The sequence below is a fragment of the Papio anubis genome, chromosome 12, assembly GCF_008728515.1.
Source record: "Papio anubis isolate 15944 chromosome 12, Panubis1.0, whole genome shotgun sequence".
Lineage (NCBI taxonomy): Eukaryota > Metazoa > Chordata > Mammalia > Primates > Cercopithecidae > Papio > Papio anubis.
Window position 1 is genome coordinate 113,086,491 of NC_044987.1, and position 20,101 is coordinate 113,106,591.

The window sequence follows — 20,101 nt, forward strand, 5'->3', positions numbered from 1 at the left end:
ACAAAGTATACAAAAATTAGCTGGGCTTCGTGGCGCAAGCTTGTAATCCCAGCTACTAAGGCTAAGGCACGAGGATCAAGAACCGCTTGAACCCGGGAGGCGGAGGTTGCTGTGAGCCGAGATTGCGCCACTGCACTCCAACCTGGGCGACAGAATGAGACTGTCTTTAAAAAATAAAGTCTGGTGAGACCTCTTCTACTGGCTTTATCCAGCCTAAGCCATGACCATCTTTTGTAAACCTCAGGTTATAGGAGCTTGTTTTGAAACTGCCTTTCCAAGCACACTTTTCCTTAAACTGTGTGGGTTGATCAATACAAAAGAAGATACTCTGAAAATACTGTTATTCACACTTAACATGTGATTGAGAAAATGTCGTTTGCCACAATTGAAGAATATTGGTTTCTGGATTTGTTGGAAGTGGAAGTGGTTGTCTTGGAGATAAGTTGCTGGTGGAGCTTACAGGAAGCTAAAGCATCTATCCCCCAATCCCGGCCCCCAACCACCACCTCTTAACGTCACCATTGCTTCATACAGTCAACAAATTATTCCACTTTCTTATTTCTGTCTCTGCCTTAATCATTGTAACCTACCCAGAACCTCCTTCCTGCTACTTCTAGACCCTGCCAAGCCCATTGAGCTACTTTCTGTTTGCAGAGTGATTAGGCCAAAGGTGAAGAGGTCAAGATGATTCTACATAAAGAGGTCCTGTTTGATATCCTTTCTCCTGCCACTTCTAATTCTCCCCAAACTCTCAACATTGTTGAATACCCTCTTCCATGCTTTAAATGTAATCTAAGTTAGATCTAGGCCAACTTGGGCCAGTAAGAGACAAGAAGTGAATATCAGGGCAAGTGTTTACTGGAGTTTCACACTGGATGTGCAGAAGGCAGGACCTACAGGATGTGACATGCCCAGAAAGAGAAAGGAGGGGCCAAAAATCAATGTCTTGTCACAATTGCAGCACACTGTGTGAGAATTTAAAATTGCACATACAGGCCTGTAATCCCAGCATTTTGGAAGGCTGAGGCGGGTGGATCACCTGAGGTTGTGGGCGTTCGAGACCAGCCTGACCAACATGGAGAAACCCTATCTCTACTAAAAATACAAAACTAGCCAGGCAGAGTGGCGCATGCCTGTAATCCCAGTTACTCCAGAGGCTGAGCAGGAGAATTGCTTGAACCCAGGAGGCGGAGGTTGCAGTGAGCTGAGACAGCACCATTGCACTCCAGCCTGGGCAACAAGAGCAAAACTCCATCTTCAAAAAAAAAAAAAAAAAAAAAATTGCACACACATCCCAGCATTCTCTGCTCCGTTTCCCTGAATTACTTTTCTCCAAAAGACTTCATACTACTTGGCCAGGCGCGGTGGCTCACTCCTGTAATCCCAGCACTTTGGGAGGCCAAGGCAGGTGGATTACCTGAGGTCAGGAGTTTGAGACCAGCCACGCTAACATTGTGAAACCCTATCTCTTCTAAAAATACAAAAAATTAGCTAGGCATGGTGGCAGACGCTTGTAATCCCAGCTACTCAGGAGGCTGAGGCAGGAGAATTTGCATTGAGTAGAGATGGCACCACTGCACTACAGCCTGGGAGAAAGAGTAAGACTCCATCTCCAAAAAAAAAAGACTTCATACTACTATCTGACTTATGTTTTAACCTTTCATTGTGTTTGTCTCTTCCCACTAGAATGTAAGTTCCAAACAGATAGGAATTTTTGTCTATTTTGTTCACTAGTATATCCCCAGTCCCTAAATACTGCTGGCAGATAATAGAGACTCAAATATCCATTGAATTAATGGATGAAGAAGATATATGTTACATCTAACACTGCTCACTCACTTTCTGGTTCCTTTAATATTAAATACCTAACTTTTACTATTGAACAAAATACCCTAGTTTATTTTAAGGGCTTCCCAGACATTCACTGAAATCCAACTTCTCAGGAAGTGAACAGCAAATACTGATATATGTCTCAATATTACATCATCAAGGTATCAAGGTCAATGTTAGCACATCAGCCTTCCCCATACCTTGTAGCAGCTTTTGACATTTGGAACAAAACAGTACAAATTATAGGTGGACTTAAGGATTAGTCACAACTTAGAAAGCAACCACTGTAAATGAGAAACATGTTTTGTTATTTCCTTCTCAAATATCCAGGGTCATCAAAACAGTGGACACTGAAAGTGCCAAATATTGACGATACTGATTACAGCCTGCCTTCAGCCATCTCACTCTGAATTGAGTCATGTGCTATGATCAGAGGTTGAGATTTCCTTGAGGTTTTCCAGAAGTAGGTGACATGTAGACATATTTCAGTGGTTAAGACCACTGGCTTTGGGGTCAGATTCACCTGGCTCTGAGTTTTGGCTCTGATGTTCACTAGCTATGCAACCTTGGGTGAGTTACTTAACCTCTCTGAACCCATTTCATCATCTGCAAAATGATTTAAAGACCCACAGAGTTGTTCTAGGCTAAGTGAGCTGTGTGTTTGGGAATGATGATTGTGTGGTTAGTGATCAAAATTACTAATCAGCATATTCATTCTGGAAAAGCTAAACAAAGTCATAAATATTCAAGATACTCAAGTGGTTTATGAAACATAAAAATAGCAAAATTGTTTTCTGCAATGACATCCACCATGACTCAGGTTCCAAAGCTTTCCAAAAATAGGGCATTTGTTATATGCCAGGTACCATGATAGGCCGTAATGCTGCATAAGACACATTCCTATCCTCCAGAGACTCACAGTCCTGTGGGATAAACAGCTGAGGAAATATCATTCACTGTGACTGTACTGGGACGCAGTTCAGCCTTCTATCATCTATGTGCAGGATCAGTATTTAAGCAATTCAGAAGGGACAAGTTGAAATATTACATCCCTGGGCATCATTTAAATTTCCATACCTTATTTTGCGTGTGTGTAAAATGGGGTAATGATTTGGCATCTTCATTTGTAAAAAGAAAATAGCCAACCCCACATGATAGGGTCTTATAAAGTTGAATATTAGGTCCTCAACATGGTAACATACTGAAAGCTTAAGACCTTGTCAGCTACTTCATTATTGGTATTTCAGGCAACAGCACAGCAGTCTAACTGGGAGGATCTCTTGAGCCCAGGAGTTCAAGACCAGTCTGGAGACCAGGAACGGTGGCTCATACCTGTAATCCCAACACTTTGGGAGGCCGAGGCAGGTGGATCACCTGAGGTCAGGAGTTGCAGACCAGCCTGGCCAACATGGTGAAATCCCGTCTGTACTAAAAACACAAAAAATTAGCCAATCGTGGTGGCAGGCACCTGTAATCCCAGCTACTCCAGAGGCTGAGGCAGGAGAATCTCTTGAACCCGGGAGGCAGTGGTTACAGGAGGCTGAGATCACACCATTGCATCCAGCCTGGGCAATAAGAGAGAAATTCTGTCTCAAACAAACAAAGAAAGCAGTCTGGGCAACATAGGGAGATCCCATGTCTACCAAAAATAAACAAATAAATTAGCCGGATATGGTGGGGTGCCTGTGGTCCCAGCTACTTGGTTGGGAGGCTGAGGTGGGAGGATTGCTTGAGCCCAGGAGGTAGAGGATGCAGTGAGTCATGATTGTAGCACTGCATTCCAGCCTAAGCAACAGAGCAAACCCTACCTCCAAAAAAAAAAAGAAAAAAAAGAAAGAGAAAGAAAGAGAGAGAGAGAGACAGAGAAAGAAAAAGAAAGGAAGGAAGGAAGGAAATAAGTAAGTGGGGGGTGGGGGACAGCGCGCAATGGCTCATGCCTGTAATCCCAGCACTTTGGGAGTCTGAGGTGGATCACTTAAGGTCACAAGTTCAAGACCAGCCTGGCCAACATAGTGAAACGCTGTATCTACTAAAAATACAAAAATTAGCCAGGCATGGTGGCATATGCTTGTAATCCCAGCAACTTGGAAGACTGAGGCAGGAGGATGGCTTGAACCCAACAGGCAGAGGTTGCAGTGAGCCGAGATCATGCCACCACTGCATTCCAGCCTGGGTGACAGAGCAACTTCATTAAAAAAAAAAAAAAAGGCGGTGGGGATGAGGATACAGATTTGCTATATTCACCTTTGCTTATGTTTGCCACAAGAAAATCCTAATAGTGGCCGGGCTCGGTGGCTCACACCTGTAATCCCAGCACTTTCGGAGGCCAAGGCGGGCAGATCACGAGGTCAGGAGATCGAGACCATCCTAGCTAACATGGTGAAACCCCATCTCTACTAAAAATACAAAAAATTAGCTGGGCATGGTGGCAGGCACCTGTAGTCCCAGCTACTTGGGAGGCTGAGGCAGGAGAATGGCATGAACCCGGGAGGCGGAGCTTGCAGTGAGCTGAGATCACACCATTGCACTCCAGCCTCGGCTACAGAGCAAGACTCTGTCTCAAAAAAAAAAAAAAAGAAAGAAAGAAAATCCTAATAGTAGCTACCTACATGTGTGTAGGGGAGTGGAGGGAGTTAGTGATAAAACTTTACAATATATATATTCCTGGATATTTGTGTACATATATATGAATGATCTGTGACTATATATTAATTTTTTTTTTTCAAGAGAGTTTCGCTCTGTCGCTCAGGCTGGAGTGCAGTAGCACAATCTTGGCTCACTGCAACTTCTGCCTCCCGGGTTGAAATGAGTCTCCTGCCTCAGCCTTCTGAGTAGCTGGGACAACAGGCATGTGCCACCATGCCCAGCTAATTTTTTTGTATTTTTAGTAGAGACAGGGTTTCACCATGTTAGGCAGGCTGGTCTCCAACTCCTGACCTCAGGCAATCTGCCTACCTCGGCCTCCCAAAGTGCTGGGATTACAGGTGTGAGCCACTGTGCCCGGCTTTCAAATATTTTAAATTAAACTATTTAATTTAAAAAATTTAAAAATAAAATATATAATTGCTTCTAAAAGTCAAGAAAATGTAGGGTAATTAGATGGCTTAGAAGTTAAACTTGGAAATTATCTGTATAGGCCGAGCACAGTGGCTCATGCCTGTAAACCCAGCATTTTGGGAGGCTGAGGTGGACCAATCACCAGAGGTCGGGAGTTCAAGACCAACCTGGCCAACGTGGTGAAACCCTGTCTCTACTAAAAATACAAAAATTAGCTGGGTTTGGTAGCATGCACCTGTAATCCTAGCCAGTGAGGAGGCTGATGCAGGAGTATCACTTGAACTCAGGAGGCGGAGGTTGCAGAGAGCTGAGATCATGCCATTGCACTCCAGCGTGGGCGACAAGAACAAAACTCCATCTCAAAAATAAAGAAATTATCTGTATAAAATACCAGTCCTGGCCAGGTGTGGTGGCTCATGCTTGTAATCTCAGCACTTTGGGAGGCCGAGGCGGGTGGATCACCTGAGGTCAGGAGTTCGAGACCAGCCTGACCAACGTGGAGAAACCCTGTCTCTACTAAAAATACAAAATTAGCCAGGTGTGGTGGTGCATGCCTGTAGTCCCAGCTACTCTGGAGGCTGAGGCAGGAGAATCGCTTGAACCCAGGAGGCAGAGGTTGTGGTGAGCCGAGATCGCACCATTGCACTCCAGCCTGGACAACAAGAGCAAAACTCCATCTCAAAAAAACAAAAACAGAAAAAAAACAGTCCTTACTATGTACTCACACACGCACACAAAAATACCAGTCCTACAAAGACAAGGCCAAAGAATAAGAGACCTAGCACAGTGCCTCAGGTGTTCAAGGAAACTTCAGAGAAATGGCCATACTCCAGTGTGCTCTTTACTTTATTTTTCAAGATGAGGTCTTGCTGTATTGTCCAGGCTGGTCTTGAACTCCTGGGCTCAAGCCATCCTCCTGCTTTGGCCTCTCAAAATGCAGGGATTACAGAGGTGAGCCACTGTGCCAGCCAGGAAGCACTTTAAAAATTCCATCTTGGGCTGGGCACAGTGGCTCACGCCTGTAATCCCAGCACTTTGGGAGGCTGAGGCGGGCAGATCATGAGGTCAGGAGTTCAAGACCAGCCTGGCCAATATGGCGAAACCTCGTCTCTACTAAAAATATAAATATTAGCCGGGCATGGTGGCATGCGCCTGTAGCCCCAGCTACTCAGGAGGCTCAGGCAGGAGAATCACTTAAACCTGGGAGGAAGAGGTTGCAGTAATAAGCTGAGATCGCACCACTGCACTACGGCCTGGGTGACAGGAAAAAAAAAAAAAAAAAAAAAACTCCCTAAGCCACTATAATTTCATGGTAATTCTTTCCCCTCGTTTTTTTTTTTAGGTGGAGTCTCAGTCCGTTGCTCAGGTTGGAGTGCAGTGGCATGATCTCGGTTCATTGCAACCTCTGCCTCCCAGGCTCAGGGATTCTCGTGCCTCAGCCTCCCGAGTAGCTGGGATTACAGGTGCGCGCCACCATGCCTGGGTAATTTTGTATTTTCAGTAGAAATGGGGTTTTTCCATGTTGGCCAGGCTAGTCTCAAACTTCTGACCTCAGGTGATCCGCCTACCTTGCCCTCCCAAAGTGCTGGGATTACAGGCCCTTTCCCTTTTGGTTTTTTTTTTTTTTTTTTTTGAGACAGAGTCTTACTCTTGTTGCCCAGGCTGGAGTGCAATGGCGCGATCTCGGCTCACTGCAACCTCTGCCTCTCGGGTTCAAGCGATTCTCCTGCCTCAGCCTCCCGAGTAGTTGGGATTACAGGCATGCACTACCACGTCTGGCTAATTTTTGTATTTTTAGTAGAGACAGGATTTCTCCATGTTGGTCAGGCTGGTCTTGAACTCCCGACCTCAGGTGATCCGCTCAGCTCGGCCTCCCAAAGTGCTGGGATTACAGGCATGAGCCACTGTGCCTGGCCCCCCTCTTTTAAATTCATTTAATTTACTTGCCATCTAATCAAAGCACTATGGTTTTATGGTGTTTGGGGTTGTTTTTAGTTGCTATTTAATTTATATTATTTATGTATTTTTTTTGTCCTAACTAGCTTGTAAGCTCATTGAAGACAAGACAAACATATTTTGGAGGTCTCTTCAAAGTTCTCAGGATTGTGTTATACACACAGCACAAGATCAATACACATTCATAGAACTGGCCGGGCACAGTGGCTCATGCCTATAATCCTAGGCGTGGGAGACTGAGACAGGAGGATCACCCTAGGTCAGGAGTTCAAGACCACCCTGGCCAACATGGTGAAACCCCGCCTCTACTAAAAATACAAAAATTAGCCAGACACGGAGGCACATGCCTGTAATCCCAGCTACTCAGGAGGCTGAGCCAGGAGAACTGCTTGAACCTGGGAGGTGGAGGTTGCAGTGAGCCAAGATCGCGCTACTGTACTCCAGCCTGGGCAATAGAACAAGACTCCATCTCAAAAAAAAAAAAAAAAAAAATTTCCGAAGGGTCTGAAAAGACCAGTAAAACCTCGTGCATATTTTGCTTTTTAACTTCTCTGCCGCTAGATATTAGGAAAATGGACTTCCTTCCAGTTGGAGTCTCCAGATTGTAGCAAGTGCTGTCAGAGTTAGGTACCAGCATCATTTATTTCCTTATCTAGCACCTAATAATGTATATTTGTTTGTTTGTTTGTTTTGTTTTAAGGAGTGGAGCGTTTAATAGACAAGAAAAAAGGAAGGAAGAAGAGCCTGGTGCGGTGGCTCATGCCTGTAATCCCAGCACTTTGGGAGGCCGAGACGGGTGGATCACGAGGTTAGGAGATCGAGACCATCCTGACTAACACGGTGAAACCCCATCTCTACTAAAAATACAAAAAAATTATCCAGGCGTGGTGGCGGGCGACTGTAGTCCCAGCTACTCCGGAGGCTGAGGCGGGAAAATGGCGTGAACCCGGGAGGCAGAGCTTGCAGTGAGCCGAGATCGCGCCACTGCACTCCAGCGTGGGCGACTGAGCAAGACTCTGTCTCAAAAAAAAAAAAAAAAAGGAAGACGAAAATTACATAAACAAGTCAGGCCTAGTAGACACTAACATCCAAACCTTAAACAGGATTAAAACAATTAAAAAACTACAACACCCCCTTAACCCCTGGCCCACCTGTATGGCTATTACCAGTAATGCAACAGATGCTTCCATTCCTCATCCCTATATTAATTCTCTGTCTTGTCCTATGTTTTGCTCCTATTTTAATCAAATTTCTCCAAGCCAAAGTTCAAGAGATCACCCGTGTCGCCTTCAACCAGATGCTCCTACATCCCTACGTCCAGGTGCCAACCATAGACCCTCCTGATGACGCCCCCTAACAGCAGGAAGCAGCTAGACAGACAACGACGCCCCCTATCACTATAATCAATAAAAGGTTGGACTGTCTGGATGGAGGGAGGAGGGAAACAAAGAACAAATCAGAAAATAGCTCCCCTAATAATGTACATTTTTTTAAAACTGTATGCATGTATCAGAATGGGTAGATAACTGGCTTGGTTATCAGATCGGCTATTATTTCCCTTTGCCATCCAAGAGACAGTTTGCTGCATTATCAGCTGATGCTGTAAGTGCCAGGGTAAGATAATAGCTACAGAGTTATTTTGGGAAATATTTTTCTATGCCTTTTTCAGAGCATTGCAAAGGCCAGGAGTCATCCTTCCACCCCCTAGGGCTTTACCTGACCTTAAAAACCTCAAGGGCAGATGTAGTACACAGCTTGTTCTAGAAGATTTCCACTGGTCAGATCGCCTTTCCCCTCAGTGGCAGCTTGACTGACCACCTCCCCCTTCATGAGATTGCATCTTTACAGGATCTGCTGATCCTGCAATTGTACTTTGGGTCATTGATTGCTGCTTTAGCAATAAGAGTCGACAGCCTTGATTTTTATTATTTCCAGGATACAGTCCTCTTTTCTCTTTTTTTCTTTTTTCTTTTTCTTTTTGACGGAGTTTTGCTCTTTCTCCCACGCTGGAGTGCAATGGCGCGATCTCGGCTCACTGCAACCTCTGCCTCCCAGGTTCAGGCAATTCTCCTGCCTCAGCCTCCGGAGTAGCTGGGATTACAGGCGCCCACCACCATGCTCAGCTACTTTTTGTGTTTTTAGTAGAGACAGGGTTTCACCACGTTGGCCGGGCTGTTCTTGAACTCCTGACTTCAGGTGATGCACCTGCCTCGGCCTCCCAAAGTGCTGGGATGACAGGCGTGAGCCACCGCGCCCGGCCAACAGTCCTCCTTTAACAAGGACTATGCACCTTTCCAATATTTTGACCAAATGTAGGGAGAAGGCTCTGATTTTGGCAGTCCAGCCCAGGAAAAGCAAAAAATGAACAAAATCCAATATAGGCTAGAAATCTGGTTTTAAATACATGTTCTGCAAGGACCCCTTTTAGTCTATGAATACAATTCAGTTATGTGTATTTTGTGCCTTATTCTGAAATTTTTATTTATTTTTTTTTTTTTAAGGCAGGAAGGTTCTCGCTGTGTGGCTCAGGCTGGACTCCAACTCCTGGGCTCAAGGGATCCTCCCTTCTCTGCCGTAGCTGAGACTACAGGCCTCTGCCACTGACTGCGGCCTTATTCTGAATTTTTAATATCTAATTTTATCATCCCCCATAATCACAGCCAACATGTTCTTATCTCCTGGCTCTTCTTCATCAGCTCAGCTTTTTTTTCCCCCTCTAAAATATGTCGTCTCTATCTGACAGTCTATTTGGAGGAAAAGAAAACCTTAAGACCCAAGGTGGATCCTTCTCTGGCAACAGTAACGAGATAAGAATACGAAGCAGGTTCTGCGACTGCATTGCAATGTGATTGGAATGAGTAATCGTTTTTCATTCTGTATAGCATCTTTCTCCACCTACCAAATGGGGGGCCGTGCCATCTCTGCCTCTCGGTGAGGAGATATTACGACACAGCCAGAGAGATTCACAAAGCACCTTGCAGAGTGGGCCTACTCTACATTCTGGTTTTCACTTTTTATTGGAGTCACAGGTGGGACTGCATCAAACAAAAGATATAGACTCTGGAATGTAGGGGAAAGAGAGTTTCCAGATAATGGAAGCCCAGATAAATTTCTATCATTAAAATACATAATCTGCCGACCCTAAAACAGTCACATAAAGAGGCAGGAGGGAATACTACCCCGCAGCTCCCGGATTCGGCCGCAGTCGTGGGCGGGGATTGGGGCTTGGGTACGCCCCTTGCGTCTGGTCCCCAAGGGACGCTCCCCACCCCGCGGCGCGCGAGGCGCCGCGTGAGGCCGGCTTTGCCCCTCCTTCCCGGCAAGAGCGCCGATCAACGGTTCTTGCGCCTGCGCCCTGCGCCGCTGCGCGCCTAGGCACTCGCTCGGGGCCCTTTGTGCGCATGCGCGCTCGCGCTCCCGCCCTGTCGCTGCGCTCGGCTGAGTCAGTCAGTCAGTCGGAGTCTGTCCTCGGAGCAGACGGAGTAAAGGGACTTGAGCGAGCCAGTTGCCGGATTATTCTATTTCCCCTCCCTCTCTCCCGCCCCGTATCTCTATTCACCCTTCTCCCACCCTCGCTCGCGTAGCTATGGCGGAGCCATCGGCGGCCACTCAGTCCCCTTCCATCTCCTCGTCGTCGTCCGGAGCCGAGCCGTCCGCGCCCGGCGGCGGCGGGAGCCCTGGAGCCTGCCCCGCCCTGGGGACGAAGAGCTGCAGCTCCTCCTGTGCGGGTGAGGCGCGCGGGGAGCCCCCGCCTTGGGAAAGAGGGCGAGCGGGGGCCTGAGGGCTGGGGGGATTAGGAGGCGAGGCGGGAGGAGGGAGAATTACCCTCGACTACTGACGGCTTCAGCCCCGCAGGGACGAGCGTTTGGAAAATGGGCAAAGGGGAAGGGGAACGTAAGGTTGTGCAGGCGGTGAGGAAATAACGGGGTGTGAGGGAAACAGGTTGGGGGCGGGGAGACAGTCCAGTGGGCGTTAACGCCAAGACTGGGCAGGTGGGGAAAAATACCAGCTCGTGGGATAAAATGGAGAGTTGCTCGATGCATATGGTGAACTGGGGTGATTTAGTGGAGGATTAGATAGGGGCAGGTGGGTGGTGGGAGAAACAATTTGTTAGATTTTTGAGGGGATGGTGGTGAAAGGGTTGCATTGCAGGTTTGCAGACAGGTGTTGACATAATCAAGCATTCATGATAGTCCTCCAAAATATTTTTGGCTGCCCATGGGGAAGATGAGGAAGTTTAATGGAAGCATTGTAGCCCATTGTTTTTTGTTTGTTTGTTTTGTTTTTACTGTTTTCGGCTAGACTCCATGAATGCCGGATTTTTCTGAGGCTCCGAGGTAGAAGGAGGCGGGATGAGAATAGCTCAGGGAAGATTTGGGAGGGAGCTGCTGATGGTCCAAGATGGATCCGTGGCTGCATCTGCAACAGCCTGCTCTTCCCTGGCGCTGCGTGGGGGTGGGGACACGCAATCAGACGCTTATATTCTAGAAAATAGTCATGCTAAGCTATCAACATGTTTTGATTTCGTGTTTTCTGTGGGCTACTATTGATCGAAGTATAACAAAGGGGGGTGTTTACTGCAGAAAGGGGGAGGGGGAGAACATTCAGACAAAGCGAGGGCTGGTTGAGTCCCCTTCTCCCATCTCTGTGAAAGACTAAGAGCGAAGCTGCAGACCTCCTTTAGTTTCCATTGTATACGCGTCTGCCTGCTGGTGGGAGCTGGCTGGCAAGCTCCCCTTATGCAGAAATCTGCAGTGCAGATGCCTTCTTAAGAGGGGAAAAAAAAAACCCCACCATGGGCAGGTGGTGGTTCTTAAAGGAACTGAGTCTCCGAAGGAAAAAAAAAATGCGTTTTGTCAAAGGAAGGGCCATAAATTCGGGAGAGTAGAGATAATTTTGCTCTCTATTTAGTTATGTTAAAGATTTTTGAGAATTGTTTTTAATGCTTGGTTGTCTCCTTTGGCAGAATCTTGGGTTCTAAAGAAAAAATTTCTGATCTTAGCCTTAAATGTATTATTTTCTACATGTTTTTCTAACAGTGAATTTTCACCTGTCTGAGAGCTTTGGAGCCCTGTTGGATTTTTCAGTGTGGTTATGGCCATTTCAGTATCAGGAAGCTTTTGCAGATAAAAGAATGAGGCAGCAAATTTAGAACTCTGTCCCCTTTAAACCACCAGCCGTTTCTCCTCCAAATTTTTGTGTTCTGGGCTAAGGTCCAGATGAACAGCGACTTCCTTATAACTTAGCAACTTGATCTTTTTGCTTTAATCACTTGTCATTGCTTACTGTTTGGTAGGCCCTTTTGTGCATATCTTTCGGGTTTTCTTGATTTTTCATTTTTGATTCAGACCTAAGTTTTAGAAATTTGGCTCTGTAAGCTCTAGATAAGACAGATATTAAGTGTTGAAAAGTCATTCTAGTTAGCAGATTTGAAAATTTAGTCCTAGTTTATTTATAACTAAGTGGTGAAATCATTTGAGATTCATCTTTTTCATTCCTTTAATGCACTTACGGAAGAACTGGTCTAGTAGGCCAATGAAATAAGAGTATTTTGTTCATAGACACACAGGCATACCACAACCTAATTGGCACCTAAATTGGCAATACGAATTCAATGACATAACATATTTCTGTTTGGCTTATCTTTTTTCATGTGATCTACCCTTGTCACAATTTTTATCTATTTATTGTATCTATTTATTGTGTATTTTTTGCACTCCTCTTTATGATAGTGGAAAAGCTGCTGAAATTATGTGTTTTGCCCAAAGTAATATAATTTATATTCTGAAGTGCTGTTCCAAGTACATGAGTTTGCATTACATTTTCCTAATAATATTAAATGCTGCAGTTTTCACTCGTTATTTCTTTCTCTTTTCTTTCTTTTTTTTTTTTTTTTTTTTTTGTTTTTGAGACAAGGTCTTGCTCTATCACACACTGGAGCACAGTGGAGCCATCTTGGCTCACTGCAGCCACCGCCTCCAGGGTTCAAATGATTCTCATGCTTCAGCCACCCGAGTAGCTGGGATTACAGGCGTGCACCACTACACCTGGTTAATCTTTTTTGTTTGTTTGTTTGAGACGGAGTCTCCCTCTGTCTCCCAGGCTCGAGTGCAGTGGCGCGATCTCAGCTCACTGGAACCTCTACCTCCCAGGTTCATGCCATTCTCCTGCCTCAGCCTCCCAGTAGCTGGTACTACAGGCGCTCACCACCACACCCGGCTGATTTTTTGTATTTTTAGTAGAGATGGGGTTTCACAGTGTTAGCCAGGATGGTCTCGATCTCCTGACCTTGTGATCCGCCCGCCTCGGCCTCCCAAAGTGCTGGGATTACAGGCATGAGCCGCCACACCTGGCCCACACCTAGTTAATTTTTATATTTTTGGTAGAGATGGGGTTTTGCCATGTTGGCCAGGCTGGTCTCAAACTCCTGGCCTCATGTGATCTGCCCTCCTCGGCCTCCCAAAGTGCTGGGATTACAGGTGTGAGCCACTGTGACCAGCTTTACCCATCATTTCTTAGTAAAATTTTATTACAGAATTTGTATTTCTTAGATGTGCTGTAGACATTTATCACTATTAGCACTTAAAACAGTGATATATAGTAGTACTTAGTATTTGTTGAATAAATTATCAAATTTACTCTCTAGAAAGGCACACTTGACAAATAAACTAAAGAGAGACTCTTTTCAGAGTCTTGCTCTGTAGCCCAGGCTGGAGTACAGTGGTGTGATCTTGGCTCACTACAACCTCTGTCTCCTGGGCTCAAGCCATTCTCCCACCTTAGCCTCCTGAGTAGGTGGGATTACAGACGTGCACCGCCACGCCCAGATAATTTTTGTACTTTTAGTAGATACGGAGTTTTGCCATGTTGGCCAGGCTGGTCTTGAACTCCTGACCTCAAGTGATCCGTCCACCTCGGCCTCCCAAGGTGTTGGGATTACAGGCATGAGCCCCTGAGCCTGGCCGAGAGACTCTTATCTTAAATGCTTATCCACTGCAAATGTGCATTCATATTGTCTAAAAAGCACTAATACAGTTTTGTTGGGCCCAATGCAAGATCCTCATTTGTCGGGTCATTACCTGAACATAAAAGTTTACCTTGCAATGTGGGGCCGGGCGCGGTGGCTCACGCCTGTAATCCCAGCACTTTGGGAGGCTGAGGTGGGTGAATCACCTGAGGTCAGGAGTTAGAGATCAGCCTGACAAACATGGTGAAACCCTGTCTCTACTGAAAAATACAAAAATTAGCCAGGCACAGTGATGTGCACCTGTAGTCTCAGCTACTCAGGAGGCTGAGGCAGGAAAATCGCTTGAACCCGGGAGGCAGAGGTTGCGGAGAGCTGAGATCACACCACTGCACTCCAGCCTAGGCGACAGAGCAAGACTCCATCTCAAAAAAAAAAAAAAAAGATACCGCAATGTGTAGTAATCATTTTTATTGCCGAAGCTTTTCCTCCTTGCAGGATGTTTTCTCCATGTCACAGAGGAAGTGTCTCAGGCTTTTGTACCTTGAAAATAAGATGAAGTTTGTTATTCCAAAATTTAACTTATTTAAAATGTAGATGCTAAAAAATTACCTTAATTGTTAAAAAAAAAATCTGCACATATTGCTGTCATCGTCCAGCTTCATGTTCTTTCACCAAGCTCCCCTTGGTTTTGGAGACTCATCTTGGTTTTAGTTAAAGAAAAGTAAGTGATTGCTTGGTGTCCTGCAGAAAACAATTTTGTCTTGACCAGCCTGTCCAGTAATGAATTTTAGAAGTATTAGTTACTACATACAGGTAGAGAATGGGTGATGGCACTCTGTACTTTAGTGCCTTCAGTTCTAGTGCAGCCAGCAATGTAGTATGCTTAGAGATGGGGATCAGGGGTCAGGACGGCTTCCCAGATTTCTGCCTTTGAAGGAAACTGAAGATTTCAGAGGCAGAAATTTGAGGTTGAGGTAAAAGAGACTGAAATATTTCGTGTTCATTTCAAAGCAAGAGTTGCCTTTATTAGACCTCAAGTATAGAGACATGTCTATCATCTGAACTTTAAAAGTACTTTAATAGTTTACTGATGACATGATTGAAATTCTATAACTTGTCCCGGCGTGGTGGCTTACGCCTATAATCCCAGCACTTTGGGAGGCTGAGGCGGGCGGATCATGAGGTCAGGAGAGAGACCATCCTGGCTAACACAGTGAAACCCTGTCTCTACTAAAAATACAAAAAATTAGCCAGGTGTGGTGGCAGGTGCCTGTAGTCCCAGCTACTCGGGAGGCTGAGGCAGGAGAATGGCGTGAACCTGGGAGGCAGAGCTTGCAGTGAGCTGGGATCGCGCCACTGCACTCCAGGCTGGGGGACAGAGCGAGAGTCTGTCTCAAAAAAAAAAATCTATAACTTGCTAGAGACTGCTTTTTATTGTTGTTATGAAAATTGACTGAGTGTGGTGGCTCATACCTGTAATCCCAGCACTTTGGGAGGCTGAGGCGGGTGGATTGCTTGAGCTCACGAGCTTGAGACCAGCCTGGACAATAATGGTGAAACCCCATCTCTACAAAAAAACAAAAAAGCAAGAATTAGCTGGGCATGGTGATACGCACCTGTGGTCCCAGCCATTTAGGAGACTGAGGTGAGAGGATGGCTTGAGCTGGGGGCAGAGGTTGCAGGGAGCTGAGATTGTGCCATTGCACTCCAGCCTGGGTGACAGAGCCAGACCTTGTCTTAAAAAAAGAAAAACAGAAAATCATGATGCCAAAATAAAACTACATTTTATATGTTTCTTCATAGAAATTAGCTCAAAGCAAAAACAGCTTGGGCAATTTTTTGAAAAAGGTTTTTGCTTTAAATATTTATTTCCTCGGCTGGGCGCAGTGGCTCACGCCTGTAATCCCAGCACTTTGGGAGGCTGAGGCGGGCGGATCATGAGGTCAGGAGATAGAGACCATCCTGGCTAACACAGTGAAACCCTGTCTCTACTAAAAATACAAAAAAAATTAGCCAGGTGTGGTGGCAGGTGCCTGTAGTCCCAGCTACTCGGGAGGCTGAGGCAGGAGAATGGCGGGAACCCGGGAGGCGGAGCTTGCAGTGAGCCGAGATCGCGCCACTGCACTCCAGCCTGGGCGACAGAGAGAGACTCCGTCTCAAAAAAAAAAAAAAAAAAAAAAAAATTTATTTCCTCACTCATGAAACTTAGTTGTTCTGTGTAGTTTTTATGGCTTCATTTCCACACTTTGTTCTAACATATTAATCAAATGTGAGTATGTAATTTGTGTTTTGAGTTAACCCTTAAATAAAAAGGAATGTGGCCCCGTGTCCAACACTGACATCATCTGAGTGTTATATTCGTGTCAGATTATCAGTGGCAATGTAATGTGTTAAAACACAGACTTGAGCTCCAGGAATGCCTGGATTTCAATTCTGGCCCTGTCTCTTAATAATTATGTGTTCTTGTGCAAGTATTGAGCCTCAGTTTCCTTAACTTGAAAATTGGGATAATAGTGTCTACCTTGGAGTTGGTATGAAAATTAAGCACAATTTGGCTGGACGCGGTAGCCCACGCCTGTAATCCCAGCACTTTGGAAGGCCAAGGCGGGCGGATCACCTGAGGTCAGGAGTTCAAGACCGCCCTGGCCAACATGGTGAAACGGCACGTCTATTAAAGATACAAAAAAATTAGCTGGGCGTGGTAGTGCGCACCTGTAATCCCAGCTACTCGGGAGGCTGAGGCAGGAGAATCGCTTGAACCTGGGAGGCGTAGGTTGCAGTGAGCCAAGATAGCGCCATTGCACTCCAGCCTGAGCGACAGGGTGAGACTGTCTTAAAAAAAAAAGAGTAAACACATTTATAGGGCTTAACACAGTGTCTTGCCCGTAGTAAATAATTGTACCATTAATGTGAAGAAATGAAATATAGATCAACAATGTGATGTAGACACATTTGCATTGTACCTTTAAATCCTGACCTTTATTAAATAACGATATATAATATTTGATAAATCCATTTGTAGGTTACAAACTACTTGCACATATTAATAGATACAACATAGCAGTTCAAGTACAAATGAGAAAGCTGTCTTCCTCACAATCAAAGACTATTGTTACGCCTTTTTTCCCTTCCCACACGTGAGTCAGTTGTTTCAGTTTGTGGCCCTTCACATTAATGTCATAAAGCTGCCACCCCCTTCCACTAAGGTGGTCTCTTAAAGAGGTAGAGGGAGGAGCCAAGATGTTTCCCAGAAGGCTTGGCATGAATCAATATGCTTAAATACTTCTGCAGATTCTGACTGTAATAAATGTTATGATACATTAGGAAACCCCTTTCAGTGTGGAAGCAAGCATACAGGAGACAGCAAGAGTGGTCATGTCAATATGGCCTGCAAATGCCTGCTGACTTGGATTGTTTTTATTCTCCAAGAGTAAGAAGTTTTTTTTAATGCTGTTTTTGTTTATTGTCGGATTCACAAGTAATGGAACCACTCTGATCAAATTAAACAACCAGTCTACATACGTTTAGTAGGTGCACCTTTACCCTAAATTGTCATTTCTAAGGGGTTGTTTATTAAGTGACTGGTAAGAACCTCAGTGTTTTTATTCTTGGTGTTTTAAAGATGGTCTGAAAATAAAATAAAACCAGTATTACTGCTTTTATCAAATTATCCTGTGAGGAAATCATATATCTATCCTGATATAGGAGTTACCTGTCTAGTCCTGTGCGTGTTTCAAGCTTTGTAAAATGAAGTTTGGTAATAAAGGAATTGGTGACGTGTTGTTGAAGGGAAAAGGGAAAGTTGAGCTTTCCAATTTTGTTTGTGCCAAGAGTATGTTTTGCAGAAAGACACTTCTCTTTACCCGTAATCCTAGAATTTACCATTTTTGTAATTCTGAACAGAATTACAACAGCTCCATTAAAGAAGTAGGTTTTCTAATATAAATGTGCATATTTGTTGTATGCACTTAGCTTATAGTTTGCGTTAACTTTATTGTTGATGATGAATTTAGCCTCTTAAGTGTACAGACTTGTGAAAAATTCATCAATTTTGTAATATAACTTTTTCTCTTAATTTAGCTAATCCTCTCTATATAGTTCTAATTTTGGTATATGTGCTGCTGAAGTAAGCACTCATAGTAAAACTTTTTAGATAAAAATTAGCAAGTCAATATTTTGTTCGTATAATTAACTTATTCAGAAGTTGCCCAGAAAACTGAGTTAACCTTCTGTTCCATTCATTTATGACAGCTACTAGTTTTAGAGTTATTTTGGATCATAGGGTATGGTGTAGATGTTTTGAAAGAAGTGTGTGTGTTAAATAAGTTTAGCTGTAATCAGTATTGCTTGTGATTGCATCATTGAGGTCTTCTGTGCATCTATGAGTTTTGTAAGACATGTTCCTCTGTGATATTGCAACCTCAGAGAGAATCTCTTTAAATACTGTAACAGGGTTTGCATTTTCATTTTACCTATGGGAGGAGGTTATCAGCAAGTGGCCTACTCTTGTTATTTTGTGATTTATTTTTTAAATTTCAAAGAACTATTCTTACCTGTTTTCTCCAATCAACTGATTTATTATCGCCTGTAACCATATCATCGTAACCTAACCAGAGGAGACAGTGAGTTTATCAGGAAGTGGCCCACTCTTGTGAATTTTTGTTTTTTTTAATTTCGAAGAACTTTTTTTTTTTTTTTTTTTAGACAGAGTGCCCCTCTGTCGCTCAGGCTGGAGCGCAGTGGTGGGATCTCAGCTCCGCCTCCTTGGTTCAAGCCATTCTCCTGCCTCAGCCTCCTGAGTAGCTGGGATTGCAGGCTTGTGCCACCATGCCCAGCTAATTTTTGTATTTTTAGTAGAGATGGGGTTTCGCCATGTTGGTCAGGCTAGTCCTGAACTCCTGACCTCAGGTGAGCTGCCCCCCTCGGCCTCCCACAGTGCTGGGGTTACAGGCGTGAGCCACCACACCCGGCCTCAAAGAACTATTCTTACCTGTTTTCTCCAATCAACTGATTTATTATCTCCTGTAACCATATCATCATAACTTAACCAGAGGGGACAGACAGTGAGCTTTTTGACGTGTTCCTCATCGGTAGGTTGCCCTTCAAGCTATATGGAAGGACATTCTGGAAAACCTTTTGTTACAAAAATTTTGTCCTGTTATTTGAACATATTTCAATAGGGGGCATTGTCTTTATTTTATGTATGAGATCGAAATACTTGATTTTCATGATAGCTTACATTTGTGTACTGCTTTATGATTTAAGTTGTGCCTATATGTTACCTTAATTCAACAACTGAAAGCTCTTTGCCAGGTGCTATGGAAGATAGAAAGGTAAATAAAATATAGATCATTCCTCTACAGGCCATATTCAGTAGAGGAAAGACTTGTATTATGTTTATCTGTGAGGTAGACAGGTAACGATATAACCCCCTTCTTACAGATGGGGACTCAGGCACAGAGAGTTTAATGCCTATGCTTTAAAACTTGAAGTGACATGTGGTAAAAGTGGCTCAGTCACCCTTTTGAATTCAGTGGTCAGTTTAACTTAAAAGCCTTAATTTCTGGCTCCATGGTTCTTAAGCCAGGTGCCTTTTTATTTCACTGCTCTACAGAAACTTTTCTAGTCAAGTTCACCAAATATTTTACACATTGTTAAATTCAGTGGTCTCTTCTCCATCCTCAACGTGCTTTCACAACAGCTTTTGACATAATTGATTACTCTCTCCTTGAAATGCTTTTTAAATTTGTCTTCTATGACACCACATACTCTCACTGACTGTTCATCCTCTGGCTCCATAAAATTCACCATTTTAAGGTGTTTTTGAGTGTATGCACAGAGTGGTACAGCTATGTCCACTATCTAATTCCAGAACATTTTTATTACCCCAAAGAGAAACCCCATATCTGTTAGTAGTCATTCACCGTTCTTCCCTCCCCGCAATTCTCTGGCAACGATTAATCTACTTTCTGACTCTGTAGATTTCCTTATTCTTGAGATTTAATATTGCTAATTCTTTTTTTTTTTTTTTTTTTTTTTTTTTTTTGAGATGGAGTCTTACTCTGTCACCCAGGCTGGAGTGCGGTGGCGCGATCTCTGCTCACTGCAACATCCACCTCCTGGGTTCAAGCAATTCTCCTGCCTCAGCCTCCCAAGTAGCTGGGATTATAGGCATGTGCCACCATGCCCACCTAATTTTTGTATTTTTAGTAGAGACAGGGTTTCACCATATTGGTCAGGCTGATCTCGAACTCCTGATCTCAGGAGATCCACCCTCCTTGGCCTTCTGAA

At 44.4% G+C, this 20,101-nt stretch overlaps 1 protein-coding gene across 5 annotated transcripts in view; it reads left to right on the plus strand.

The window, feature by feature from the left end:
• Positions 1-10,117: 10,117 nt before the first annotated feature.
• RTN3 (reticulon 3) overlaps positions 10,118-20,101 on the plus strand; it is a 72,051-nt gene continuing 62,067 nt past the window's right edge. For 2 of the 5 annotated variants that reach the window (XM_009185795.3, XM_009185794.3), the window contains exon 1: positions 10,118-10,571. In XM_009185795.3, the coding sequence (XP_009184059.1) occupies positions 10,430-10,571 (142 nt within the window). In that variant the 5' untranslated portion in view covers positions 10,118-10,429. The remainder of the gene's footprint in view (positions 10,572-20,101) is intronic. The other 3 variants (XM_009185791.2, XM_031653656.1, XM_009185792.4) reach the window with 3 other exon arrangements.